This window comes from Drosophila sechellia, chromosome 3R (genome assembly GCF_004382195.2).
Source record: "Drosophila sechellia strain sech25 chromosome 3R, ASM438219v1, whole genome shotgun sequence".
Classification (NCBI taxonomy): domain Eukaryota; kingdom Metazoa; phylum Arthropoda; class Insecta; order Diptera; family Drosophilidae; genus Drosophila; species Drosophila sechellia.
Window position 1 is genome coordinate 14,296,872 of NC_045952.1, and position 26,694 is coordinate 14,323,565.

General features: G+C 42.5%; 5 protein-coding genes across 7 annotated transcripts; 1 reads left to right on the forward strand and 4 right to left on the reverse strand.

Moving 5' to 3' along the window:
* Positions 1 to 85: 85 nt before the first annotated feature.
* On the reverse strand, positions 86 to 3,910 carry LOC6606410. The gene is made up of 8 exons (XM_002031178.2): positions 3,342 to 3,910; positions 1,891 to 2,004; positions 1,579 to 1,827; positions 1,164 to 1,512; positions 839 to 1,100; positions 658 to 775; positions 349 to 505; positions 86 to 286 (listed from the first exon to the last, which is right to left on the reverse strand). Exons 1-8 carry the CDS (start codon positions 3,763 to 3,765, stop codon positions 154 to 156), a joined length of 1,806 nt encoding a protein of 601 aa, XP_002031214.2. The 5' UTR covers positions 3,766 to 3,910; the 3' UTR covers positions 86 to 153.
* Positions 3,911 to 4,248: 338 nt separating this feature from the next.
* On the reverse strand, positions 4,249 to 5,185 carry LOC6606411 (DNA-directed RNA polymerase II subunit RPB9). Of its 2 annotated transcripts, none has more exons than XM_032721917.1 (2): positions 5,127 to 5,185; positions 4,249 to 5,071 (listed from the first exon to the last, which is right to left on the reverse strand). In XM_032721917.1, the coding sequence occupies exon 2, from the start codon at positions 5,057 to 5,059 to the stop codon at positions 4,670 to 4,672; it is 390 nt and encodes a 129-aa protein (XP_032577808.1). In that variant the 5' UTR covers positions 5,060 to 5,071; positions 5,127 to 5,185; the 3' UTR covers positions 4,249 to 4,669. The 2 variants fall into 2 exon arrangements, with proteins under 2 accessions (XP_032577808.1, XP_002031215.1); XM_002031179.2 differs by having other exon boundaries at positions 4,249 to 5,064; positions 5,127 to 5,175.
* Positions 5,186 to 5,677: 492 nt separating this feature from the next.
* Positions 5,678 to 9,836, forward strand: LOC6606412 (protein suppressor of hairy wing). The gene is made up of 7 exons (XM_032720322.1): positions 5,678 to 5,757; positions 6,316 to 7,188; positions 7,251 to 7,678; positions 7,736 to 7,868; positions 7,939 to 8,129; positions 8,192 to 8,316; positions 8,381 to 9,836. The coding sequence occupies exons 2-7, from the start codon at positions 6,331 to 6,333 to the stop codon at positions 9,478 to 9,480; spliced, it is 2,835 nt and encodes a 944-aa protein (XP_032576213.1). The 5' UTR covers positions 5,678 to 5,757; positions 6,316 to 6,330; the 3' UTR covers positions 9,481 to 9,836.
* On the reverse strand, positions 9,806 to 11,930 carry LOC6606413 (TRAF3-interacting protein 1). The gene is made up of 4 exons (XM_002031181.2): positions 11,701 to 11,930; positions 11,519 to 11,636; positions 10,896 to 11,458; positions 9,806 to 10,830 (listed from the first exon to the last, which is right to left on the reverse strand). The coding sequence occupies exons 1-4, from the start codon at positions 11,833 to 11,835 to the stop codon at positions 9,880 to 9,882; spliced, it is 1,767 nt and encodes a 588-aa protein (XP_002031217.1). The 5' UTR covers positions 11,836 to 11,930; the 3' UTR covers positions 9,806 to 9,879.
* Positions 11,931 to 12,030: 100 nt separating this feature from the next.
* Positions 12,031 to 24,893, reverse strand: LOC6606414 (histone-lysine N-methyltransferase, H3 lysine-79 specific). 2 transcript variants are annotated; one of them, XM_002031182.2, is made up of 5 exons: positions 24,718 to 24,893; positions 23,372 to 23,462; positions 15,333 to 15,530; positions 13,291 to 13,889; positions 12,031 to 13,084 (listed from the first exon to the last, which is right to left on the reverse strand). In XM_002031182.2, the coding sequence occupies exons 2-5, from the start codon at positions 23,417 to 23,419 to the stop codon at positions 12,829 to 12,831; spliced, it is 1,101 nt and encodes a 366-aa protein (XP_002031218.1). In that variant the 5' UTR covers positions 23,420 to 23,462; positions 24,718 to 24,893; the 3' UTR covers positions 12,031 to 12,828. The 2 variants fall into 2 exon arrangements, with proteins under 2 accessions (XP_002031218.1, XP_032576214.1); XM_032720323.1 differs by lacking the exons at positions 23,372 to 23,462; positions 24,718 to 24,893 and adding an exon at positions 15,768 to 16,026.
* Positions 24,894 to 26,694: the final 1,801 nt, after the last annotated feature.

A 26,694-nucleotide genomic window follows, 5' to 3' on the forward strand; every position in this document is an offset into this window, starting at 1 on the left:
ATAACTTTAAACGCACACTTTCAGCAAACGAAAGTTAAAGATCAAATCGCTGGGAATATAAAATGCTATACAAATTGTCTATAAATATACAAAAATATACAATTTATATTATAAATATAAAAATATATATAACACGGACTGGCATTAAGTACGCTACAGACTAGTTATTTCGCTATCGGGCACCACGTTTGCCCGATTGCCACCACTTTCTCCACCATTCTGCTCCATTTCCACGACGCTCTTCTCCTCGTTGGCCTTTCGACGCCGCAGCAGGAAGTAGCACACACTAGAATAAACAAAATAATTAATAAATTTATAGTTAACTTATGAAATCCTTAAGTAACTTACACGAAGACCAAGACATTGGGTATGTAGAAGATTTCGCCAAAGAGCCAAATGGCACCTGGGAATGAATCCACCGTGCTCTTGTAAATCTCACTGAAGACTGGCGGGAAAATGAATTGGGCAATTGGCTCACTGATGCCAAAGATGGAGTACATTTTGCCTGAAAATATTTAGTTATTATTAAAATACGTCCTAAAAGTAGTTTAGCCTTATTACATTCCAAAGCAACTAAAGCATTCTGAATATCAGTCTCTTTCGCGCACTTTGACTAACAGGTATCTTATAGTCGAGACTATAAAGTTATACACTTACTCAGCTCATCACCAGCCACAATGCTCGAACCGATGGTCTTGATGGCAATCACTCGCAGACTGACGAACATGTCCACCACACCAGCCACGTAAAACGAGGAAGTGCTGCTGGAGAAGGCCTGCAGGAATTCAAAAACTATGCATATATACCACTGAAATCCAAAGCGAATCTAAAATCTTACGAAAAGGACGCGGGAGCAGACAATGGACAGAGCGGAGAGCATGCCAATCATGGAGTCGGAGACCTTGAGGAGCTTGCTCAAAATGGCAGTGCCAATGAAGGTGCCCACCAGTGCAGCGCCACTGGACAGGGTGAGGTAGATACTGAAGTCGTTGCCGTTCCAGGCGAGCTTCTTCAGCGTGAAGCGATACCAATAGTCGTTCTCACCGGAAGTGGGTCCGACGGTCAGGAAGTAGGCACACAGCAGCAGGATCAGCAGCATTCTGAAAACATAGGACAACTTGAGTGGTAACCGATGTGGTATGGACTCCTTGTGGCTGGCTCACCTGCCGTTGTTGGGTCGCTTGATCAGCGGGAAACGGATGCAGTCCAGCACCAGGGTGGGATCGAAGAGTTCCTTTAAGGCTGAACGCTTTGGCGGCACCACCTCCACTTTGGGCTCCATCTGCGGAGTTAGCTGGAAGTTGACGTTCTTGTTGCCCTGCAGCTCCTCCAAATTGGTGGTCTCGTAGGCCATATTGTCGGCTCCCTGCTGCTTGGGCGGCAGGGTGGTGGGCAATGGTGGTGGCTCATTCGCAGTTGTGCTGGTGGTGGGCGTGGTCTTCACCTCTTTTATGAAGAAAATTATGTAGAATATCGCAATCAGCTGGAAGGCAATGGCGGAGGCAAAGGACCCTGGCGAAAAGGAAAACATCTCATTAATATAATCAAATTTTTTTTTAACGAACTAGTTTTACTCACATGTGTAGCCCAAAGTTGTGAAGAGAACTCCACTAATCGGTTGTCCTATAAACGGAACTCCAGTGACGAACATGGCAAAGATGCCGAAACGGAACACGCGATCCTCCTCCGGCGTGGCTATGGTGATGTAGCTATAGATTGCCATCAGACAGAAGGTTAATCCTCCGAAGAGAGCTGGAACTATCGCCTCACAGTAGGCACCAAACTCCATGGGCAGCGATTCGAAGAAAATCGATGAGATAATCTGACCTAAGGTTTAGGTGTGTTTAAACTAATTATGAGGCTTTTTTTTTTGGTAATTTAGCTAGTTACATGTGAAAGATAATGCCTCTCCGATAATTGGCATTATCATGCAGGGCTTTCGTTTGTTGTACCGATCTGCCCATCCTCCAGCAAAAAGTAAGACAATCAGCGGGAAAATGGCAGCTGCAAAAAAGAAAAAAACAAAATGATTTAACATTATTTTGCTTAGTAATGCTAATTTTGCTTGGCATTAGAAACTGGTACCAAAATAACTCGTTCTTGAAAATAAGCTGTTTAGTAACATTTTAACTTATCAATTTAAGTCACTATATTCTACTGTTAATATGATAGATTTTCATTGTCATGATAAAAAGTTTGCTAACAAAAAATGTTATTAGAAGTACTTACTTATTTTTACTATGAGAATTAAGTGTGCTTATTGCTCAATTAAAATTAAAAATCCGCTTTAAAACCTATTGTTTTTATGCCAAATTCCAAAATGGCATCGAGTTTTGAAGATGATTTAAATTTCTGGCTTGAATTTTATTGAAACTAGTTATCTGCATGGAATTAAACCGATATAAAACAACGAATGCCTTTGATACGTATGTATACTAAAATTTTCACCATTGAGTCTATGACACGACATTTTAATCATTTAAAGCCTCAATTATCGATCTCTGATGCAATGCATCTTAATGAACCCGCCGTTTGTTTGAGTTATTAAACAAGAAGAAGATCTCCTCTGGCGCACAGAACCGGAATTCCGCGCAGCTCTATGCAAATGACATTTTCGGATGGCGTTTATTCTAAATTGGGAATATAAGCTATTATCTATGGCTCAAACGAAAAGCCATTGACAATGGCAGTGAACCCACGAAAGTCACTCGGCTCAACGATGTAAGGAACAGGTTTGGAGCGATTGCGATTACGACTACGAGGTATCCACTAGGCTGAGGCCTTTGGGAGCGGCTCCAAATTAATCACCCAGCAATAGCGATAGAATGGGGGAATTTTTGTTAGCACCATCGGAAGACAGAAGGCGAAGGAGAACTCATGAGCGAATCGATTAAAGAAGGTAATTAGATGTTCGGATAACCGCTAATTTCCGACGACATCCATCAAAAGACACGGATACCTTCACAAAAAAATGTGCACTCGAAGAAAATAGGTATTCCATTTAAATTTAAAGAAAGTTCTCTAAGATATTCATCCATGCATAACATCCATCCATAATCCATAACAATCTAAATGCTTGTGTAAAGTATCTCAAAGTCTTTATGGTCCCATTACCACTTAATAATACTATTATTTTTCCGGTGTACCTAAACCATTCGAGGGGCAGGGGAAATTTAAAATGCAGAGGAGTCGAGATGTGAAAAGAATTCGAGTTTAATTTAAACACAAACCTGATATATAAGCAATGCTAATGCCAAACCCAAAACCGAAACCAAAACGGCGTATACTTAATGAACGACTCGTGTTATGTGTATGATATATGTGTATGTTCGCCTGCTCACCCATGGGAGCTCGTTTCCCGGAGACATCTGCCGCCAGGATCTGTGCCTCCAGTTCCGCCTTGCACACGGTGTAGTTAAAGCCAGTGGCTCCGATGACCTGGTCAGCGAGATCTGGCGTCGCGCCCTGTGTGGTGTTCTCGAAGTCGAAGTCATCGCACTCAATGCCCAGCTCCGATTTGTCCAGCATCGTGTCGCAGACGAGCTTGTTGTAGCCCAGATTCACGCGACACGCCTTGTCCAGTGGGAAATTCTGCATGGCCACCGCATTGAACACGGAGGCCATGAAGTAGAAAAAGAAGAAGGGCTCGATGACCAGATAGTGGCGATAGCGCCACAGTTTCTGGAAATAGTTGAGCTTGGCCTCTGCATCCACAGCTCCACTACCATTTCCAGCCGCATCCACCGACGACCTTGGCTTTGCCATTTTTTATAGCACTTGCTGAATTCCTCAAAACTCTTATTTTTTATACGATTTTATTCGGTTCGATTTGTCTCTGGCGCTGCTGGTTGCTCTAGCACATTTTAAGCGATTTGATCAACACGTCGCGCCAAGTTCTAAGCTCAGACTAAACTAAGCGACGATTCCGGGGATCGGGCTAAGCCAGGCCAGGTCTACTCATATACTCAAATGGGCAGTCGCTTGATACGCACAAGAAACTTGTTCAATCATTTCTTCGTCGCTTTCGGTTCTTTTTTTTTTATTTAGTTTGTTTGTTGTCAGCTTCGATTGGAGCAGAACAATGATAAATGTGAAGAATTGTCACCGGGCCGCGAACTGTGGAATTCGTACATGCCTCGGCAAGATTCGTTGCGATTCACACATTGAAAGTTATAGTACACATTAAAATATAGATAGTAGAAATTTGAATACAAGCGGACTGACTTGATTAAGTTCATAACTATGAAATCTGGTTTTACAGTTTATGTTTTAACCGGCTAAACTTTATTATAAACCCGGAACACTTTCGTTGTTTTCTCAACTGCATTTGAACATTTGATCTTTGACATTAGGTTTAATTATAGTTTTGACAACATATAGTTGGATGATAGAAAAGTTTCGTCGCAATGAACTTATATATTTATTTTTAAGACTGAGCTATTTAAACATTTATACAAACCAAATAGAAGGTCTTGTAACTGATTCAAAGTCATGCGGAGCACATGCATTTTTTTTTCAGTGCGAATTTTATTTCATTAGGCGGCAATCGAGAATGGAGCTGCACGTGGGATGTTTTTGCGGCATAGCCATGGGGGAATTCCAATTGTACGATTGCAAAGTGCCTTCGATTACTTAGGGCTACAATTAGAGGCGGATGGGTCGTCAGTTTCTACTCCGTCCATCGGTGGGTGCAGTTCTGGTTAGTGCACACATAGTACAGTCGCATCTCCTCTTCAGCGCGACGGGTTTGCGCCTGGAAGAAGACCGCCTCGCGATGGGAGCACTTGGGGCAAGCGTGGTCTTCGGTGCGCGGCAGCGTGGGATCGGAGATCACGTCGGGCACAATGTGGGTCAGCTCGTCGATCTCGTGCATAATCTTGTTCACGTAGATGCAGTTGGAGTCCGCCTCCTGCTTGTAATCGCAATTCCGGCAGGCGTACAGCAGAATCTTGTTCTCCTTGTCCTCCTTGGGGTACAGCATGTTGTTGCACTCCTGGCAGAACCGAATGCCAACGAATCCCGGTCCCTCCGTGTGTGCGGCATCAAAGGCAGTCGTCATGGCGGCTATTGGCTTACAATTATTACTATTTAATTGCAATTTGTGAGTAAATGCTGCTTTTATTTACCTTTTTATCTTTGCAATTGGCGAAAGTGTGACCGTGGCAAGGCGGCTTAAATATACCATGATGAAGGGGTAGATATACCACATTAACATACTAGTCTTTAACCCTTGTGAGCACTGTTACTTCGATTATTTGCCTAAATAATAAATTTATTTTTATTATTTATTTTAACAAATTACAAATTAAAAATTAATTATTTATTTTATCAAATTACATATTAAAGAATGCATTTTTTTTTTATTCTATGAAATTATTTTTTTATACAATCTGAAACCTGATAATTATCTTACCGAAGAATGGCTGCGGTGGCCTTCTTCTGAAATTATAAATAAATAGCAAAATGTTCTATATAGAAGCATAAATCTATGCTTATAAAGTTATCAAATAAAAAGTAAATATAATATTAAACCGGACATCGGCTACATATTTTTAATTTATGTTGGAATTATTACAAATTTACAAGCCAGAAGAATCAAAACCAGGGAAAAATCTTTGTACTTTTCATGGCGGCATGTTCAGATTATTTTCCAATGGATTGTTGTAACAAATGGTATTTTCCAACCTACAGCCGACGGTCACACTGAATTTTCATACACAAACGCTTGTCGTGTTGGAATTTAAAGCATAAAATTAGGTAAATTGTGATTTATTATCGGAAATGCGGTCAAAACCCTTTAAGGAACGCATTCCGTGATATAAGGACATGCTTGTGAAGCAAATAACTTAGCTAGTGACTTGATAATTTTACGCTCGTTATCGGCGATGGCAGCCACTCCACTTTCTTTCGCTGCGGAGCAGAAAAGTGCACTTCTAATCAGCAAAATAAGTGGTTAAAACCGATCCTCCAGGTCCTTCGTCGGCGCAAAATAGCTTTAAATATTTGAAAAGTATGCTACGGATTTGCGAGTGTATTAGAATTATTTGCTACCCCTTTGAAATACAATTTTATTTCAGAAGAAAACTTGTTGCGTTTTCTGTGCGTCAGGCGCAGATAGTGTTGTCTCGCTCACACCAAGGCCGATCGATCGCAAAGATCGAACAGCGCGACGCCATTTTTTCTTAGCTGCTTTTGGGCGTGTGTTGGTGACGCTGGCAAAATGTGATGTTCAATAAAGCACGTGCCTAAAAGTAGACTAAAGCGGGCACTGGTGATCCTGATCCTGAATTATCACCCAATCGATCTTAATTGCAGGCTGGTATCACCAACATGAGTGCCTCCAAGGAGGGCAAGGAAAAAAAGGGCAAGCTGCTGGGTGTGGAGAACATTTCGCCGCCTAAGGATAAGCGTCCCGCCACCAGGATGAAGCTCTTGAATGACGTGGGAGCTGGTGATGATTCGGAGGCAAGCACTACTACTACCACATCAAGAACTCCCTCCAACAAGCAGGAGAAGCGTGGCAGTGTCTCTGGATCGCGCATCAAAATACTCAATGAAGAAATACTGGGCACTCCGAAAACTGAGAAACGAGGAGCCACCAAGAGCTCAGCTCCGGCTGCCTCCACTGTAAAGATTCTGAATGAGAAAAAGACACCCAGTGCTACCGTGACAGCCGTAGAAACTGCCAAGATGAAGGCCTCTCCCAGTAAAAAAAAGAAAATGGAGCACTATGTACTTCAGGCTGTGAAATCAGAAAATACCAAGGCGGACACCACGGTTACCGTGGTTACCGAAGAAGATGACACCATTGATTTTATTCTAGCAGATGATGAGGAAGTAGTTCCGGGTAGAATAGAAAGCAACAACGGCCAGGAGATCGTTGTCACCGAGGACGACGAGGATCTAGGTGAGGATGGGGATGAGGACGGTGAAGACTCCTCAGGCAAGGGCAACTCTGGCCAGACAAAGATCAAGGAGATCGTGGAGCACGTGTGCGGCAAGTGCTACAAGACCTTCCGTCGCGTTCAGAGTCTGAAAAAGCATCTGGAGTTCTGTCGCTATGACAGCGGGTATCATTTGCGCAAAGCCGACATGCTTAAGAACCTGGAGAAGATCGAGAAGGATGCCGTAGTGATGGAGAAGAAGGACATCTGCTTCTGTTGCAGCGAAAGTTACGACACCTTCCATGTAAGTCATAATGATTAATACGTAAAGGAGTTAGCATAACTTACGCATATTTTCCTTTTTAGCTGGGTCACATTAACTGTCCCGATTGCCCCAAGTCGTTTAAGACACAGACCAGTTACGAACGCCACATCTTCATCACCCACTCCGAGTTCAGCGATTTTCCTTGCTCCATTTGCAACGCCAATTTGCGCAGCGAGGCCTTGTTGGCGCTCCACGAGGAACAGCACAAGTCACGTGGCAAGCCGTATGCATGCAAGATCTGCGGCAAGGACTTCACCCGCTCGTATCACTTGAAGCGCCACCAGAAGTACTCATCGTGCTCATCGAACGAGACCGATACCATGAGCTGCAAGGTGTGCGATCGCGTCTTTTATCGCCTGGACAACCTGCGATCGCATTTGAAGCAGCATTTGGGCACACAGGTGGTTAAAAAGCCGGAGTATATGTGCCACACGTGCAAGAATTGTTTCTACAGCCTGTCCACGCTCAAGTAGGTTTGCTACTTGATTTTAACATACATGAAGTAATGCTTTGTATATTTCCACAGCATCCACATACGCACTCATACGGGTGAGAAACCATTTGACTGCGATCTTTGCGACAAGAAGTTCTCTGCATTGGTGGCTCTTAAAAAGCATCGACGCTATCACACTGGCGAGAAACCGTACAGTTGCACTGTGGTTAGTCTTAAAACTTCCGTAACTCTCTATTTTACCTTTTGTAACAATGCGGTATCTTCTTTCCTTTAAGTGCAACCAAGCATTTGCCGTGAAGGAAGTGCTCAATCGACACATGAAACGGCACACTGGAGAGCGTCCGCACAAGTGTGATGAATGTGGCAAGAGTTTTATCCAGGCCACCCAGCTGCGCACCCATTCCAAAACCCACATTCGCCCCTTTCCCTGCGAGCAGTGCGACGAAAAATTCAAAACAGAGAAACAGTAAGATATTAAAGGACCCTTTTTTTTCTGTTAGCCATACTTATTGCAATATTATTTTGCAGACTTGAGCGCCATGTGAAGACCCATTCTCGCACAAAACGCCCCGTCTTCTCTTGCGCCGAGTGCAAGCGTAATTTCCGCACTCCAGCCTTGCTCAAGGAGCACATGGACGAGGGAAAACACAGCCGTAAGTTGGAATTGACAATTGGCAATAATCAAGGCTTTAATCCATTTAATCCTACCCCTTGTAGCGAAACAACAGCGGGCATCAATGCGCTCGTCCGTCAAAATTATGGAACGCACGGATTGCGCCATTTGCGATAAGAACTTTGACAGCAGCGATACCCTGCGACGGCACATACGCACCGTGCACGAATGCGATCCGGATGACATTTTTGGCGTTGAGCCGCATACATCAAAGCGTGCAAAGAAGGATATCGAATCGGAGGAGGTTGTACCAGTGGCGTTAAACACATCGGCGGGCTCGTTAATTTCCAGCCAAACGGACGGCAATGGCGTTGTGGTGCGTGAATTCCTGGTGGACGAAGGCGATGGCGCGGCCCAGACGATTACCCTAGAAAACGAAACATACACAATTCTGCCTCTGGACGGGGCCATCGAGGGAGAGCAGCTGACGGATGAGGCTGCTGTTAAGCCCGAGGCGAAGAAGGAGGAGGCGCAGGTCTCGCCGGTGGTCAAGAAGGAGCAGCGTAAATCCCTGGCCGCCAGTCTGGCCGCTGCCATTGCCGATAACCTGGAAGAGTCGTGTAGCGAGGATGACTTCAGTGGCGAAATTCTAACTGAGGAGGACATAAAGCTCAAAGAGAATGTGGGTAAACTTATTGACATGCTAGTGGATCCACCGATCCTAAAGAAATACGGCTGGCCCAATGCCCCTGAGGAGACGGTGCTCTGCAAAGTGATCGAGAACTGTGGCTACGACCTGACCATAGGTGGCGAAAACTACGCCGAGCTTGACTACGGTAGCCGCATGCGAGAGTACTGCAAACTGCTCTTTACCGTGGTCATTCACAACGATTCCATCAAGTCGCTGCTCAATAATTTCCCCATCGACGATGTGATCGAGTATGTACTGGGAGATGAGGATCAGGACGAAGGTGGATTGGGCAAAGACAATGAAGACAATGAGTCACATTCAGGTGATGAAGAAGGGGTGTCGGTTACAGGCGAAACTAAAAAAAATGATATCAAAGAGAAACCGGAAAAGAAGGAAGTTTCGGCCAAATCTGAAAAGAAGGAGATCATGGGGAAAGGTGTGGATAAGGATAACTCAGAAGAGAAACTCCGAGAAAATAAGAAAAAACCTGTAGTCGAAAAAGAGAAAGCTTGATTTTCCAGCTCTTTATGCATGCGTACAATTACTGCACGAAAACTATGTTTTAGGGATTGAAAAGTTAAGATCGTTGATGATTTTTACAAAACTTGTATTTTTAAGATCGTTGGTTTTGGTACAAACACCAAGTGACCTTAAAACAGAAACTGTCGTTTAAATATTCAGACACCTTGCGCATTGACAAATCACCCAAAAACAAACAAACCAACATATTACATATCAAAGATATTTTGATATTATTATATAGATTTTATATATTTTTGAATTGAATGATGTTACCAAGCAATATACGCATGGCTATTTTTATAGAACTCTTATTGAATATAAAATATACAAATTTAATATTTTCGGTAGATTTTGTTTGAATTTTTAACAATACTTATTTATTTCACATGCTTACTGTTCCATCATCAACTTCAGAATACGGGCGTTGTTTTGCAAGATCTTGTGGCGACTCTCGTCGATGAGCTCCCGGTACTCCGCAATGCTGGCTTGGATTTGCTGCAACTGATGCTGGAGCGGCTCCGTGGCAGATGCCGTGAGACTCTGCTCCCTTTTTAGTTCCGTGGAGGCCTGCGTGTAGGTGTCGCGCCACATCGTGAGCTCCAGCTGCATTGCATCGAAATCCTCGGGTATGCAGTCCAGTAGTTTTCCCAGCGGACCTATCGACTTGGTGAGCTTTTGGACTACGTCGCGTACGTCGTTCACCTGGCGGGCAGAAGTTTGTCGGCCTGCCTGTGCTGGAGGCGGTTCCACTTCGGCACCTTGATTGACCAGTTCCTTTTGCGTTTCCAAGATCTGCTGCACCAATCGTCCCTGGGCATCGAGCTGTCCTTCCAATGCTGGTTCGTCATCGCCACCTTCTACAATGTCATGTGCAGCGGAATCTTCTATGATCACCAGGTTCTCTCCGTCGTCGTCCAAGTCCCCAAAGGTTTCAAGCTTTACATTTATGCCCGACATTTTGATCTGATCGTTTGGCTGTAGCACGATCTCCACATTTCGCCGCCGTGGAGCTCCGGGTCGTGCGGAGGCGGGTCGAGCGGATGGAGGTCTAAGTGAGGTTCTGGGCCGTTGATTCGCTTCCTTAGAGTTCTCTCTGGCGAGAGGAACCTCCCGCTTCGCTTCGCCGCTGTTGGTCTCCGGTGGAGAGCTGGTTTCTGACGACTGCACCACTGGCTGGGATTGGCTCTCATTGGGACTGGAATTGGGTTCCGGTTGCCTATGGCTGCCACTAGAACGGCGACTTCTGCTGGAGGATTTGCGACTCTCAGGCTCAGCTGGTGGAGCAGATGGGGATTCCTGGACAGGTCCCACCACTGCCTCCTTCTCTTTTAACGGAGGAACCTGTTTGGGTATAAGGATAACTTATGGATTTCTCATTTTAAAAGAACTGAACTTATGTTTCTTACCGTTTCCGGCTCTGGTTTGCTTGGAGCACTTTCGGTTGCAGGAGGCTTGCTTGATCCTCCATCCACTGGCGACATAGACAGGCTGGGATTATCGCTCTCTGTTGAAGGCTGCAGCTTGGCTTTGGATTTCTGCTTAACTGGCGACGGACTCTTTTGCTTTGAGCTTTGTCGACTTAAATTGGAGTCATCCTTGGGTGCCTTGGACTTCTTCTGGGATGCTTTATCCTTCTCCGTGGGAGGAGTAGATCGGGACGCTTGTTCTTTGGCCTTGCGTAGCTTCTGCTCTTGAGGCGATATACGTTTCTCCTTGCGTCGCTTTGAATCCTCATCCTTGCTGGCGGGTGAGGGATTCTTGCTTGCATTTTTAGTTTCCTTCGGTGGCTTGGTAAGCGTCAGTGGTGTTTTGCTGTGGGAAATCACCACCTGGTCCACAATGCTGTCCCACGCCAAGTTCTTTTCCGCCACACTGGCCATCGCCTGGAGTAGCTCATTGGTGAGCTCCGGCTCCTGGCCAGCAACTATTTTTGAAGTGCGTACTTTGAGATCCAGTTTGGTTGTTAGTTCTGCGAAAGCAAATACCTTGTAAATTTATTTAGAGAACCCCCATTGTAAACCAAACTCACTAGTTGCATCGATCATCTTCTGTAGAAATCGCATCTTATCCTCCCGACTGGTTATATTCTCGAAAATTTGCTCTTCCGGCGTGTATAAACCATCAAACGTGCCACTTTGCTTAATAAACTGTCCACATATGAGGCTCAACATTCAATATTTCAATAGGGGTGAGGGATTTCCAACCACTTACGTTACTAAAGACATCCATTAGAAATCGGAATGGCGGCTTCTTCAGCAGCTTCTCCGTGAGCGGTGGCTTCTTGATGTACTTGCCCAAAACCTTTTGGGTTTCCAAAATAATGGCATCCAGATCTTTTTCCGACATCTTTGCCAAACGTTCTCAATTGAAATGTGGTTAACTATCCTTTCGGTTTTCTTTGTTTGGCCCGGCTACGTTGTCCTGGCAACCAAACACGTGAACTTTCCTAACGTGGCCAACCGTCGCTTTCATGGAAAAGCTATATGGTTTTTGGGCAGTCGGAAGCCATTCGCAGGTTCACTCATAAATAAAGACACAACATTTGTTCCAACACAATTCTCACTTTATTTTAAAAAACATTCTCACGTACAACATGACTTGGCTCGATATGAGTGCAGTTCGATATTGAGGTTTTTGGGATATACATTTATATATTGGTGTATTTATTGTTTTGTGGTGGATGCTTGTTTAACAATTGAGGTTACGGTTTTATATAGAACGTTTGGGGTTTAATACTTTGGAAAGCTAAAAAATAAATTAAAATTACACGTCAACAGTTGGCCAATTTCGTGTTTTAGCGGTCAGAGCAGTCCAGTTGGATTGTTGTGTTTTCTGGCGACTATATACAATTAACATTAATAATTCTCATAACTAAATTATACACAGTGTGATTAAAGCTAGAGTCATACAAAAAGTAAACATAATGGGGGGCAGGAGGGCGGACAGGAGGACATAAGGCTTCCGGATCTGTTTGCGGATGCGGGTCAGATCGGGTCTTGCAAGCAAATTGGCGGCAATTATACAGGGCTGACACAAGATCAAAATGGGGGTACAGAACTGCCTTGTCATCGTACTACAGGTTTACATAGCGCAGCGCTTAGTTTAGGTATATAGTTTAGTTTAGGTTTTAGCTCAATTACATTAATGTTTAATCGTATAGGTAAGGTATCGCACATATTTGTCGATAGATATCATTATTTATATTACATTTAGAGTGCGGCATTTCCGTGTGATGTAACATGCTGACCTAAGTCATCTCCCCAATGCGCGGCAATTAAAAACGAATTGTAAAATTAACTCTCTGCGTAATTAGGCTAGATTGCGTCCCGCAGACGGACGCTACAACTCAAAGAAGTCGTCCTGCTGCTTCTCCAGCCGCTTCAGCGAATTCTGGACTCGTCGCGTCTGCGTCGTGTTCAGCAGGTGCGCCGTGTCCGAGGAGTTCCCGCTGCCCGTCGAGCTGTGGCGCTGATACTGCGACGGACGGTCGTTGTTGTTGGTCTTGTAGGAGTTGTTCAGCGGATGGCGGCGCTGCGGGAAAACGTCGGCGGTGGCACTGATGCAGATGTCCGCATCACTCTGACTGCTGACCAGGCTGGAAGGTGGAAACAATTGATAGCATTAGTTTATGTAGATAGAATTCTACAAGCTAGCGACTCATTCATCACTTTATCGCCTATCACTTCCAAAATCTATTGGCTTGTCAGCTAATAAAATTATGATTATGGTAATTGATTAAAATACCAATATTGACAGCTGAATGACCTGAACTGAAGATTACTGATTGGGGGAACTACTTACTCCTTGGAGCGCTCCACATATTTGCGCGACTCGGAAATGGTGTTGTCTATCTTGTTGAGGAAGTCGTTCATGCATTTCCTGTTCTCCTCCTCGGGCGTCATTGCGGCCACAGAGTCCAGGCTCTTGCTCTGCTTGCCGCTGCAACCACCGTGGCCGTGCATCATCGATGGATCCTCGTCGCCGGCCTGCACCACCAGCAGCTCCCCGGCAATGGAGTAGGGACGTTGTGGGGGCTGTTGCTGCTGCTGTTGGTTGCCGCCGGAACGCGATCCTCCGGAAATGGGGCCGGTGCCACTTGTGTTGCAGCTGCTGCTGCTCCCACTGCTGCTGCTGCTGCTACTGCTGCTGCTGATGTCGTTGCTCTTCATGAAGCTCTTGTTGCTCTGGCTCAGATTATTGGCATTGTTGTGCGCCTCCCGCTGTCCATTGGCATCCGGAGTGCCCGGTGGCGTGGCCAGCACGGCATCGAAGGCGGCTATTGAATCGCCAGGCACCTGGGGATAGTACGGTGAGTTCTTCTCCACTGGAACCAGGAGAAACTGACGCAGGAACAGGCTGTCCGAGGCGAAGAGGCGGTTGGCCCGTCTTATTTGCTCCGTCTGAAATACAATACACGTGATATATTTATAAGCTGGTGGAGCTCATCAATTACGCGCAATTGAAGCGCTGACACATGATTGATGGATGAGATTGATCGACGGATGGATGAGCCCGCTTAGACGCATATATGGCCAATCGGGTCAAGTGGCATGCAACGATTTTTTTCTGTTTTGGCTTGTAGCTTACAGCGACGTCTCAGATCTGTCGAGTCAATAAACTTAATCCGGCTTTAGGCAAATATTAGCCCAGTGCTAACTGAACAATCGAGCTCTCATTGTGGACATAAATCATATGCAGCAATCTGTCAAGTCGCGAGAGGGTGTCTAAATATGAGGCTGCAGCATTTTCCACAGGTCCACTGCGATAACGAGACTGATAAAGATCCAGACTAAATGCTAGATACTTGTCCCTTCTCACATGTCGCTATCTAGTGTTTGTCCAAGTCACTAGACGACTTATCACATCCCCCGCAACTTTGGAAAGGTGTGGGTACGGTCGTAAATTCCAAGAAGGCACCAAGTGGCATGGTGTTGGGGCAGATGGAAGTTACCCGGGGCAACATGGCCATTATTGAATCAATACATTCAAATCCCAGGGAGTTGACATTTAAAATGCAGAGGGCTCGCGTGCTGGCAGCACTCGTAAAGCTTCCTCAAGGGGGTAAGAAATCAATGGAAGTGATGAAATGATTTGGTTAAGATTCAAAGTTTCAAAGGAACTATATAGTGGGAAACAACTGGTGACTTCAGTGGGTTTGGGGGGAATAGCAGTAACTGCAAGAATCCATTCTGGCCTGCATTTTTTGAATTATAAAAGTGCAAAGGCTGCATTCTAAGATCAATAAATTCAAATGAAGCAGCTGACATTTAGCATTCAAAGGGTTAGCGTGTCAGCAGTGGCTTTTGTTGTTGATACACCTATTTTGAGTTGCAATTAAGTATATAGTACATGGCTAAAGGTTTGTTTCAATGGGAATAAATGGTAAATTTGCATATTTGACATTTACAAATCGATAGAAAGATACATTTGGAAGATGAAAATCCATAAACTGGCATGAAGGGCTGTATAAATGATTGTCATTTTCAATGAAAGCTGATTATTCCATGAAGATTAGATGTCAATAATAAAGGGAGGTATGAGCATCCGTGAGTTGACACTAAAAAACAGAACTTGTGCACTGTTGGAGCTTCTGCCCCACGTGTCAATACGACCATTAAATATGCAACAATTGGCATTGTATGGGAATTCCGTACAACTACCATATAAGGCTAGTAGCACCTCCAAGTTGTTAAGATGCACTGGAGTAGATATATACACAACCATCTACCAGGAAGTGGTAGCCACCTCATGCACTCTTGGAGCTTCCCAATAATGTCGCTATGGTGCACTGTTATGGAATGTGGACTGCGGTTCATGATGACTTCTCGCGAGGATTGACTCACCGTGCAGCCGTACTTGAGGGCGATGCCCTGCAGCGTGTCCGTCTTCTCGACGATGTGCCGGATGAGGGTCTCATTGTTCCGGAGGCTGTTGCAGCAGGTGCTCCCGTAGCGCTTGAGGGTGCGCCCGGAGTCCCGGATCGATTGCTTCTCGTTGAACATGAATTCCGAGTCATCCATGTCGGGGACGATCTCTTGAAACTGCAATGGATTTCAGAACGATTCGATTCAGATGTTTGCTTGTTATATTAATGTATTATATTTATTGTAGTGATGTCATGGCCAACACGCAACGCACACAGGCACAGTCCCAACACGTACACATACAAATGTATGTAATTGTAATTTTGTTACACAGAAACTGATTTTAAAAGCAGTGTTGGGAATAAAGTGAAAAGCGACTAATTTCCGCAATAATTAATTATGCGGCGCACTCACCCGAACGCCGCTCCTTTGCAACGGTAACTGCAACTGCAGCTGCAACTGTTACAGTTACTCCGCCGCAGAGCCCCCAACTCACACACACGCGCACACACCCATGGCAGGCCTTTCAAAACAGAGCGAGCGAGACGGCGCGACGGAGAGAGTGGGAGTGGGTGGGGTGGGGTGGCGTTTCTACCTTCCACCGCGCAGTCTGCCAACGAATTGCGCTAATATTTGCACACGCGAGTGCTCTGTATTATGGCAATTTGCGATTTTTCGATCCAATTGTGATTTTTTGTTTACTACGTGCTGCAGTGCTACCAGATGGGGAAGTGCTCTTAATGGGATGTGAGTTCCTGTTCCCATTGACAAAGCCAATGGGAACACTTTCACCTTCACCGCGTTGCCAGATTGTCTTAGCTTGGCGGGAAATTTGAAATAATCAACTGGGCCTACGTTGGTACTTTAATATTCTAAATTAGGAACCAGTAACTACTTAAACGCTTTTTAATAAACATTGGGCTGTTTTAATGAAATAAGTTACTTAGGCTTACTAAATGCAAATTACAAAGGAAAGAAAAAACACTTAAATAAATTTAGTTACAATCTTGTGAAGATGGCGCTGCCACCCTGACTCAACAAATTGGCGCGCATTTAAAATGGAGAGCAGTTGGATCACTTTTATTTGATTTTGCTTTGTCTCAAACAAAATCCAGACGTTATTAACTTTTCAGTTTGTTGGTGTTTCTCCGCCTACGGTGGATAATTTTTTCACGTGATCGTCGGCGTAAACGTCTTTAAATGTATTGCATATATTTAGCCAGTCAATCGGTTCGAACCTGTTTGAACAAAGCAGGTCGCCAGTGGGTTTTGTTATTTTTCTGTATTTTATCCCAGCACCAACAGCTGCTGCAAATATTGAAATTAGTGCGGTGCCGGTGGACGACGTACCACTGCCGATAATTAACATGTGACTTTATTCATTAATGGTAGCTGAACATTGTATGCGCAATATCGCTGCATTATTGCACTGCTCCGGCACAATGACTACCGCATATTTGCATTGCGGGCTTTGGCCATAATCGACGTGGAACCGAGCGCGTTTAAGGTCAACAACAAGCTGTTAGTACACATTACCATGCTTTTTTGTTCAAATGTGGCTTGTACGTCTTTTGCGCCATTTTATTTGCTTTCACAGCGGTGTTACTTCCGCTGTTTGTGTTTTTACCTTTTTTCAAATCAGTAAGAACCACAATGATTCAAATTCTGCAAAAATTAAATGGTTTTTTTGTCTCATATATCTTAGTGTAAAAACACAGCAAAATAGGTTTGTTGGATTTTCCATAAATTTATTGTTTGTAACATTTATTAATATAGCCTTAGAATATGTCAGCTATCATTTGATTTTTAAAAAGAAACATGGTGACCCTACTGCCAGTGTTGCTTTTACTCTGTATTGGTCGCCATTTATTTATGTTTGGCAAATATTTTGCAGATAAGCTTCGCAGATAAGAAACGCACACTTCTAAGTTCCTGCTATTTGTGCTCTCCCTCTATAGTTTTCTATAGTTATACAGTTACACTATATATTCTATATATCTAGTTGATCCAGCGAGTGACGAAAGGTCATTGACATGCGCTTGTGCGCTGCGTCACTCGTTCTAGTCGAGATCGAAATACAATACGCATACGCCGTGGTGTACGAATCAGAATTTGTGTGCAGGTAGCATTTGGCATGACTGACTGACTGAATGACTGACTGTGATCTGGAAATCTGTTGCCTGCGGAGAAAGCTCTCACCATTGTCCATTCCGAGCACAATAAACAAAACACCTGATTAATGATCAGCACACGAGCTGTTTCTGAGACATGATCGTACTGTATGTTATTGCCTTATTGTTATTGTGCGCGTTTATTGGCGCAGAAATGAATGTTAAATGCTTTTTGGCACTTTGGCTCTAACAGAGGGGGAGGGGGGAGGTGGTTTAAGCCCGCACATTGAGACATCAGACATGCTCGACTGGCGCTTCTTCACTTTGTGAGTCACTAATTTGTATGAATTCGAGGCGAGTTCATCGCTTGATGGTAAATTATCGTCTACGTTCAAAGAACCTACCGCTGACGAAGGTCAAGACTTTGAGCCACGTTGGTCCACTTTTCGTGGGCCCGAATGGCCCATAATCAGAGCCATAAATTATGCGGCTAATGCGGCTCAGTCACTCATAAATTCAACCATATCGTTCGTAATCTATTTCAATTTGCTGCCTTTCAATCGCGCTAGCAGCTCTGTTTTTGTTTTTCAAATTTATGGAATTGTGCATAACCGAAGGTTGAACATAACTATGTAAGTAAAAACGCCTGGCCAGTCGTGCACTATCTTTAGTATTAATTAAAGCCACCAAAATTGGGAATTGCAAATTGATAAACAGCAAACGGTACGAATCGGGAGCAGACAACCAAAACAATTTGTATGCGCGGTACGTGACTGAGAAGTAAGAAGTTCCAGATATATACTCAGATATCTGGAGCTCAGTGCTGCTCGCATTGTTGATGTATGGGAAATACTCGTCCCATGGTCTCGATAAAGCCAAACAAAGAGGTTTCTTCACGTGATCTCTGCTGGATTCTCTTGGACATTCCAAATAAAATATTGACTAGCCATATCTATGGCCTATGCAGATGATTCAGGCTGTGCAAAGTTGAAGTTGTGTGGTTGGTATAAGTACAAATAGTACAAATAATTAGATAATACGATTTATGGACTAGAAATGATAAATAACTTTCGTTCTGTCCGGGCATAAACAGTATCTAAGTTAAACAGACCTCGACCTAAAATCGTACATATAGTGATAGTATAGTCAAGATGATTCACAATACATTTTCTAAGCCAGCTAGTAAACAATGTGGTGTTTGTTGGTGGATCAATCAGGGTACTTAGACGTACTCAATCCAACCTTGACTCAAATGCCACAAAATTTGCATCCTTTTGGAGCAGCAACCTCACGCTTTTTGTCTTATCGGTTGGTTGGGTGGGAATTACAGGTTAAATCCCCATCGAACAACTGACTTTTAAATACTTTAAAAACATACAGCTCAAGTTGTCTGCGGCGATATCAATGAAACGCTTGTATAACCCGCATATGAATGCCTAGAGCTCCATAAGTCAAGTGTCCCGGGTCTTAAGTGGTCTTTTCGTTTAGTTTATTTATACTTAGCGATAAATTAAATGGATGGGTTTCTGTTCCTTCGCAGGTTCTAGTTCTTTCAATTGAGCACACAAGTAAATCGCACAGACAAGTTGTTTTAGCACCTGTTATTTGAACATTTCAAGGGCAAAGTTTAATTGCCAGTGCTACGTGCATGTTCCATCAACGTGACATTTTATGATATGTAAAATATTTAGCGAAGAAACTAATGATTGGGCAAAGGGTATCTCGTAACTATTGGGGAATATTAGCTATGTGGGGATTTGTGTGTTCACTAGAACTCAGTGAAATAAGCGAGTTTCTTGTGAAATATATTTGCGGCTAAAAACCTAATTGGCAGTGCGACAAAAACGAAGCAGTAAATACTTTTAAGTTCTTAAAATATATAAAACAATAGCTGAAGCTAGACAAATGGCGAAGTGGAAACCCTTCAAATTATCAATCTCTATAAACGTTGTTTTATTTCCTAATGACGTTGCACTTAAGCGTGTGATTGATCGTCCGCTGGCTTTCATAATACCCATATATACACTACGGTTGTGGGTCATTAAAAAGCATGTGGGCAGCCATCAAATGACTATCAATATGATTTATTAAATTATTAATTATATGTCTACAGCTACTTGAGTTCTTATTGTGCAGTGCTTGCCTTGGATTTGCTCAAAATGTATGGTTTAAAAACTGGGTGATTTTGTTTTGCTTTGGTATGACAAATTATTTGCTGATAAGATTGCCGCCTTTGTTCGTAGAAGAGGGTGCAGCCTTCGTTTATGATCAATATAAGGTGCGATCGAAGATATATATATACACATATATGTAGGTACGCCAGGCTATGCACGAACAAGGAAATTTTTTCTGGGTTTTTGGAATTTGACATCTTGGTGCGGTAAATCGTTCGATCAGCACGTTCGAATTCTGATAAGACTTCTGTGTGAAAGTCAAGGCCAAAATAAGCTAATGGCCCACACAAAAAAGCCCTTTAAATTCTGTCTATTTGTACTTCATAAAAAAGCCCACTTATCTTTATTCGGAATTGTTTTTCCCATTTTTATGCTGATTTTTCGTTTTTATAAGACCAGCTAGCAGCTCACAATCAAAACAATAACGCATATCAATCGCTGAATTTCTGAGATTGGCACTTTATTTATAAGCACTTCGAACCGGTAGCAACCGCTAAGTCAGACAAAAACTTAAATATAGACAGCCCGTAATCTCGCAAATAGTCTACACAGAAAAAACCAAACAATCAGAATCAGCAGAATGAAAAACCACAACGAAAACCAGTCTTTAAATCTTTCAATCACATTGTGCAACAGGAAGCAAAACTTCGATATAATTATTATTTTCGAGAATGGTAAAGATTTTTTAAGGCGACTCACTGGCATTCCCGAGAAGATGCTTGGGATTTCACGCATTAAAAAACATCTTGAAAAGCCAAGAGAATTTTTTGTGATTTTTTTTAGGTACCATGGGGTGTCATTCAAAGTGTGATGTTTCCCATTTTAACTTGGAAACCCCTATGAAAATATTGCTCTATATATGCGGAAGCTTTACTAATTCGTTTTCGTGACTTCTTTATTTGCAACCAATAAAAAACCCTGTATTTACCAATATGGTAGCAAATATATAGGGCTGAAAGGCTGAAAGTTAAACGTAACATATTTATGGACTAGACTGTAAATTTGTTAGCATGCAAAACCATAAATTCTGCTCGAGCTTAAAATACAAAAAACAGCTTTCCTTTGACAATGTTTTTACCAAGCAGAAATAAAGAAATTAACAAATAAAAACAAGCATGTGACAGCAATAAAAAAAAGATTTGAAAGAAGCGCAACTGCATACTGATTACCAAGTAGAAACAGTAGCTTAGCTCGTAATTTTTAACTATATTTATAGAACTAAACCACAAAATGGTGTACTATACAATTATATATGGTGTAATGGGTACCAAGTGGCAGCCTAAACTTTTGCGCGTGACTCAAATTCGTGTTGAACTTAATTATACCTAAAGTTATCGGCAAACAACAACCGTGAGTAACAGGCCAACCTCGCTTTGTTGGCCCGCCCGCATGCGAATCATTACCAAATCGGAGGGACTTTCGGTTCGCTGCAGGTGCGGAGCAGTTAGCTGATTGTCGAAGGCCAAAAAAACGCCACCCACAGCTGGCCAACATGGTCGCAATCAGGCGAAGATACACCTGTATTCAAATGTACTCGTAAGTGGGCCAGTCGCCAGTGAAATACATGCCATGTATGTTTGGCCTATCGCATGTCTATTTCAATGGCGAAGGACAAAGTTGGATGGCTCTTTTGGCCGGAATTTCCAAGGGAATGTCTGAGATGGCCATCTTCGGCAATCGAATGCGGTGCATTGCACCCTTTCAGCTGGAGGATCTGGTTGCAAGGTTAAGGATATTTTTAGAACACCAAGCGGAATGCGACGCCAAGCAAGAATTAACTTTATACTTTGTGCAATGTGCATTGGCCCAATTAGCGGCTGCAGTCGGCGTATAAAATGCATTTTGTGCTCGCTTCAACTTGTTGTTCTCGCTTTCAGCACGGAGAGAAAATATGATCTGCATTTAAATTAATTTAAAATATCTTAACTTAAGCATTATCTATTTTGGAATGTTTAAAATGATACGTTGAATTGGTAACCAGTTTCGATAATGTAGCAATAAAATTCAGTTTCTGCTTATTCACACCCCTTCTAAAATATTGCAAAATACGTCACTGAATATTTAAAGAACACGCCACTTTCGTTGACTTTAATCTGTTTAAAAAAATGCAATTCTAGGTTAAGCAATTTTTAGATAAATTAAAATTTTTTCCCTTTAATTAGGCAGTTATTTTTTCGAGTGCACTGGCTGTGCTGCATGGCTATTTTTCCACACTCGCACACACTCATTGGCCATTTGCAATTCAAGCGGGGAGCCGCATAAGTTGGTGGCTGTAGCTGCTTTTGGCTTTGCTTTTGGCCAGATGTACTCGTTGCTGGCTTACTCATCGCCTTGGTTCGCTGGCCACGATCTTAGCACACTTTGGTGGCACTCGGATTGGGATTCGGATTCGAATTCGGATTTCACGATTCGCAGCTGCAACAGAAACAGCATATTCTCACACTCAAAAGCCAGCAGAAAAGATACAAAAATAGTAAATAAATAAATAAAGTGGAAAAGAACCCGAGGAAGCGAAAGAGTAACGCTCATTCAGAAAGCCAGTCGCTTTTTTTCCCGGGTAATGCGAAACCATTTCGACATGATCGTGTTTCGCAGAATAATTTATTATTTTGTTTGGCTGTTGCCGGGTGTCTTTTGGCCAGGTCTTTCTTAAATGCGGTTAAGCACTCCGGCTTCACAGCCACTTCCTCCACTTCCCCCCACTTCCCAGGCCAAGTTCTCATCGCCGATCGTGGTCGTGTTGGCTTGGGGTATACCACTATATACTACATAACATACAATGGGGGTCAACATAATAGGCTCGTGTCATAGAAACCAGCAATATGCATGGTTGCATATGTTTTATTTTTTAAGTAATAATATAATATTTAATGGATGGCTTGGCTGCTATAAGGATCTAGCTTAAAATATACCTCTGAATCTAGCTTTATTTGTACAACATTTATCTTTATTTTCTTGCTATAGTTCTTTGTGATATTAACCTGCTTGCTGAACTGTTGAATTTCTTGCAGATCACCTATTTTCTTGACCGCGACTGTCCTGCATTTGCTTAGACTTCGGGCCAAAGCCACAACTTGAAGCCAAGAGCTAACGACCGCTTATTGCCGTGACTCCACACAGTCTTTCGCGAATCGAAAATGTAGAAAAAGGTGCAAATAAAATAAAAATATTAATGATCGCAAAAAAAAGGGGCAACAGAAGTTGGCTTCACTTCTGCAAGAAAGCCACAATATTGTCGTCATCTCTCAGCCGATTGCCACAGGCTAAAGCGTTTTGAAGGGGCAAAAGCCGTTAAGACTCGATTGTTGGGAGTTCCATACAAAAATTTGAGCTCTAAACTTTTAGAGTTGTTCAACATCGAGACAAGGAAATATTACATTTTACAAAACTACTTTAGCTGCCTTGCATTTTCGCACTTTTCCTTCGACCGTTAAATTGTAAGAACAAATAGTTTTTTAAGCAAATACCACAAATTAGCAGATAATAACTTAGTATGGAGTGTCATGATATTTTTGCCCCTATCTTTTTTGTCTCTTTTGTTCGGATTAATTTGTAAGTCGCTTTGCCACCGGACGATTGTAATTCCGTCTGTGATTTGTATACGCCCTAATTGTAAGTCGATTACCAGTTTCCTGTTTCATAATTATGAACTCGTAATTGGGACTGACACCTACATAGGTAGCCTTGAGTGTTTACCTTTCTATCTAATAGTATTATTAACTAGGTTTCTCACCTGCGAATGCAGTTTCCAATCCTTGTAGGCCTTCACAATGTAATCCATTTCCGTGGGCTCGTCTGTTTTTCTGCTTTTCACACTGGATCGCCTGCATCGAAGAACATAAAATATACTAAGTACGGTCACTGCACTCACTGATAGCAATTAGCTTTGGTTCGTTTTGGTTTTTGTCTGTCCCGTAATCAGCTGAATTCACTTCGCAATTATGAAACAATTAACTTTTGTCGAGATTTCTTAGTACATGTTTCTTGTTTTTTTTTCGGTGGCTGCCATCAAACAATGTTGTGCAACTTCCGAGTAATTATTTAACAGACTTTACTTTAGTTTCGGGCTTTACTTTTCTAGTCAAGGCTGGCAACAACAAATCTCTTGAGCTCACTCCTCTTTTGTTTCTTCTGTCTTTTCTTCTGTCTGTGTGCCTCTGCACTTGTGCAAATCTCCAGAGCTTGTGGGTGTGTGCGTGAGTGGGAGTGTGCCGGTGACGTGTGTGAGCGAGTGGGTACAGTCGGGCCCCAGTAAGTCGAACTCGTTACTACATGTTTATATATTGTCGGATTCAAGAGTCAAACTGCTCATATTTTTAAAATTTTGTAAAATAGAAAGTTAAATTTTAGCAAAATTATAGAAAAAGTTGGTGCAAACAAATTTGCTTTAAGACGGCTTTTTTCAAGCTCTGTTAAAAATATTAAATATTATATTAACAATAAAGTTCAAAGTGTCCAAAATTCGTAATTGTATTCGTTTTAATTTTATTAAAATATTTATTAAAATGACTTGTACCGACTTCTTATGAACATAAAGTGACATAAAGTGAAGGTCTTTGGTAATTCCGAATATGGAGTTTGAACTGTATGTGAATTTGTTTTCCGGCTGCGACAAATTGAAATTTGTATGTACCGCCATTCGTGATATTTTGCCAGTTGACTTTTTGTGTTGCTTTTTATCTAGAGGAAAAAAATATCCATTAACTTGTAGGATTTTTCTTGTTATAATTCCTACTGCCGCCGTTCGTGTCGATGCTGTTACTTAAGTTATTAATTTGATTGTTGCTGCTTCTGTGGGACAACGAGCAGCTTTTGTTTATGGTTTTTTCTAGTTTTTCTATCGACTTTATTTTTTGTTTTGCCACCACACAAATGAGTGAGAGGAGCAGCGCAGATCACCGAGTGTGTAAATACACACAATTGAGGCTTCACGTTCGTCCCATGGCAACGACAGTAACCGTTCTCCAGCTTTAGTAGTTGTTGTGCATATATTTCACTTAATAGCAACTCTTCATTTATAATATTTTTGTTTATTTGTGTGTATTTTTATATATATGTATTCATCTTTTCGGAACTCACAAACACAGATACAAAAGCGGCGACGACGACGGCGACGACAACGCGATATATTTTATACGTTTTTTTCCAGCTTTTTCGCCGCTAAACGGAGGCACTAACTAAGTGAACTTAGCCAAAACCACTAAGAGCGCAGCGGGCGAGCGACCAACTCCAAGCAGCACTCAAAAACAAGTGACTGCTGAAATGACTGGCGAACAAGCGACGAGCGACGATTCTCCGCCGCCGGCGAGATAGACTCTCTTCCAGAAGACTCTCTTCGGGCGCTCAGCTGGGCTCTCGGCTTTCGGTTTCTTCGGCTGGAATTGAAGAATGGCATTATCGCGTACTGGAAGTGCACACAAATACTCATTCGATTCGTTGGTTTACTGCCTCCACCGCTTCCACTGCTCACTTCTCCAGCCAGTCATTACTTTTCCAAGTACTCAGCATAGGGGCCATACGAATTCGTTAGATGATTGTGCCTAATTCGAGTGATAATGGTGATAGCAAACACGTTGGACTAGCCAGCAGGGAAAGAGAATATTACAGGCACAGTGCTCGCATGATGTGATGAACCATCCGAGCTTTATTTTATTTATACTCCCACTTAAGATTGCTCATACGCAGTGGTGTCCCTTACTTAAACCATGTTTTAAATGGAACATTTTTTATAATTTGAATGAAAATCTATTTATAAGCCAATGCATTATTACATAAATGGGATGACGACTTCCAAATTAACATTTACTTGTAATGCGTGAGTTTTTGAGCAAAATATTATGTAGATTGCACACACTGTACCCGCAAACTTGTGATAATCATTTAAGCAGCTCTCTCTGTTTTTCTGGCACTCATCTTGGTTATTAAATGATAACTGGATGACGGCGACAGGTGCACAAGTACAATGATTATCAAGCTCCTCGCGTTTTCTATGAGGTTTTATTGTTTTTTCCCCAGTTCGTCATAGGATTAATTAGCATGCATGATAAACCCACGATCTGTGGAGGAATCACTTTTTTAGCGTTGAGCAGGGAATTTTACAGCAAACGCGGACGTCATCGTTTGCATTGCAGATTGCGGTAAAAGTTGAAGAACTATTTTTGGAAATCCGGTGATAGTGACTACACGCCCGCTGCTGCTGCTGCTGTCAAAACAAAACTTTCATTATGATTAGGCCAACGAATTCGCGTTGTTTGCGGCCCAGATAAGCGCCGAACGACTGTCACAGTACAAGGTAATCCATGTTAGATATATATTGTTATCGATACCCCTTATCACTGCGCACCTAAACGGAGCGTCTAACCATGAGGTTCGGAATGCGTCAGCTGCCAAAAACAATGTGTTGCCAATAGCTGATAGTCCAAGTTACAAGGAGTTGATAAATTTGTTTATGTTTTCGTGTTTAATACAAGGAATGCCTGGGAAATGTACAAAGTATATAGCTACATAAAACAAGTAATAAACAACGAGTAATTAAGGACATAACGAATATATATTATTTGTTTTACGCCTTAAACTAAAAGGAAGTTAACAAAAAAGGGTGTGTTTTTTTTGATAATATTAAGTTATTTATTACTTATATTTACATAAGTAATTACTAAATTCAGGCCACAATTATTAACACGTCCTTCTTTGTGAACTTTCTATACTAATAAGGTTAATTACAATGCGTTTTTGTGAGATAACACATCTTATGAATGTGAGTTTCCCTTTTTTGTCACTGAACAAGAGATGTTCAGGCGCTCAGTGATTCAATTTCATGCGAATTTTTGTTCACTTCGGTGAAACGTCGTCGAAATGACGTCGATTTAAGCCACCGAATTGCCGCCCTACGCTCCTCGCCCGGCAACAGTTGGATTTACATTGTGAATCAAACATGTGCTAATTGGGCAGACACGTTCGATCCGTTGACCAAAATCGATTTGTGTACTTCGCGCCTTGCGAATGCATAAAGCCTTTGGGTGTCTTCCCAAAAATTTGGTTAATAACTTTGGCAAA

Coding starts and splice junctions, on each gene's coding strand:
- LOC6606410 (XM_002031178.2), bottom strand. CDS start 3,765: ATGGCAAAGCCAAGGTCGTCGGTGGATGCGGCTGGAAATGGTAGTGGA. Junction 776..838: donor TCTGCTCCCGCGTCCTTTTC/GTAAGATTTTAG, acceptor GAATTCCTGCAG/GCCTTCTCCAGCAGCACTTC. Junction 287..348: donor CCCAATGTCTTGGTCTTCGT/GTAAGTTACTTA, acceptor TGTTTATTCTAG/TGTGTGCTACTTCCTGCTGC.
- LOC6606411 (XM_032721917.1), bottom strand. CDS start 5,059: ATGACGACTGCCTTTGATGCCGCACACACGGAGGGACCGGGATTCGTT.
- LOC6606412 (XM_032720322.1), top strand. CDS start 6,331: ATGAGTGCCTCCAAGGAGGGCAAGGAAAAAAAGGGCAAGCTGCTGGGT. Junction 7,189..7,250: donor AAAGTTACGACACCTTCCAT/GTAAGTCATAAT, acceptor TTTCCTTTTTAG/CTGGGTCACATTAACTGTCC. Junction 8,317..8,380: donor GGACGAGGGAAAACACAGCC/GTAAGTTGGAAT, acceptor TACCCCTTGTAG/CGAAACAACAGCGGGCATCA.
- LOC6606413 (XM_002031181.2), bottom strand. CDS start 11,835: ATGTCGGAAAAAGATCTGGATGCCATTATTTTGGAAACCCAAAAGGTT. Junction 11,637..11,700: donor TAATGGATGTCTTTAGTAAC/GTAAGTGGTTGG, acceptor ATATGTGGACAG/TTTATTAAGCAAAGTGGCAC. Junction 10,831..10,895: donor GCAAACCAGAGCCGGAAACG/GTAAGAAACATA, acceptor ATACCCAAACAG/GTTCCTCCGTTAAAAGAGAA.
- LOC6606414 (XM_002031182.2), bottom strand. CDS start 23,419: ATGGATTACATTGTGAAGGCCTACAAGGATTGGAAACTGCATTCGCAG. Junction 13,890..15,332: donor CCCTCAAGTACGGCTGCACG/GTGAGTCAATCC, acceptor ATTGTATTTCAG/ACGGAGCAAATAAGACGGGC. Junction 13,085..13,290: donor TATGTGGAGCGCTCCAAGGA/GTAAGTAGTTCC, acceptor TCCACCTTCCAG/CCTGGTCAGCAGTCAGAGTG.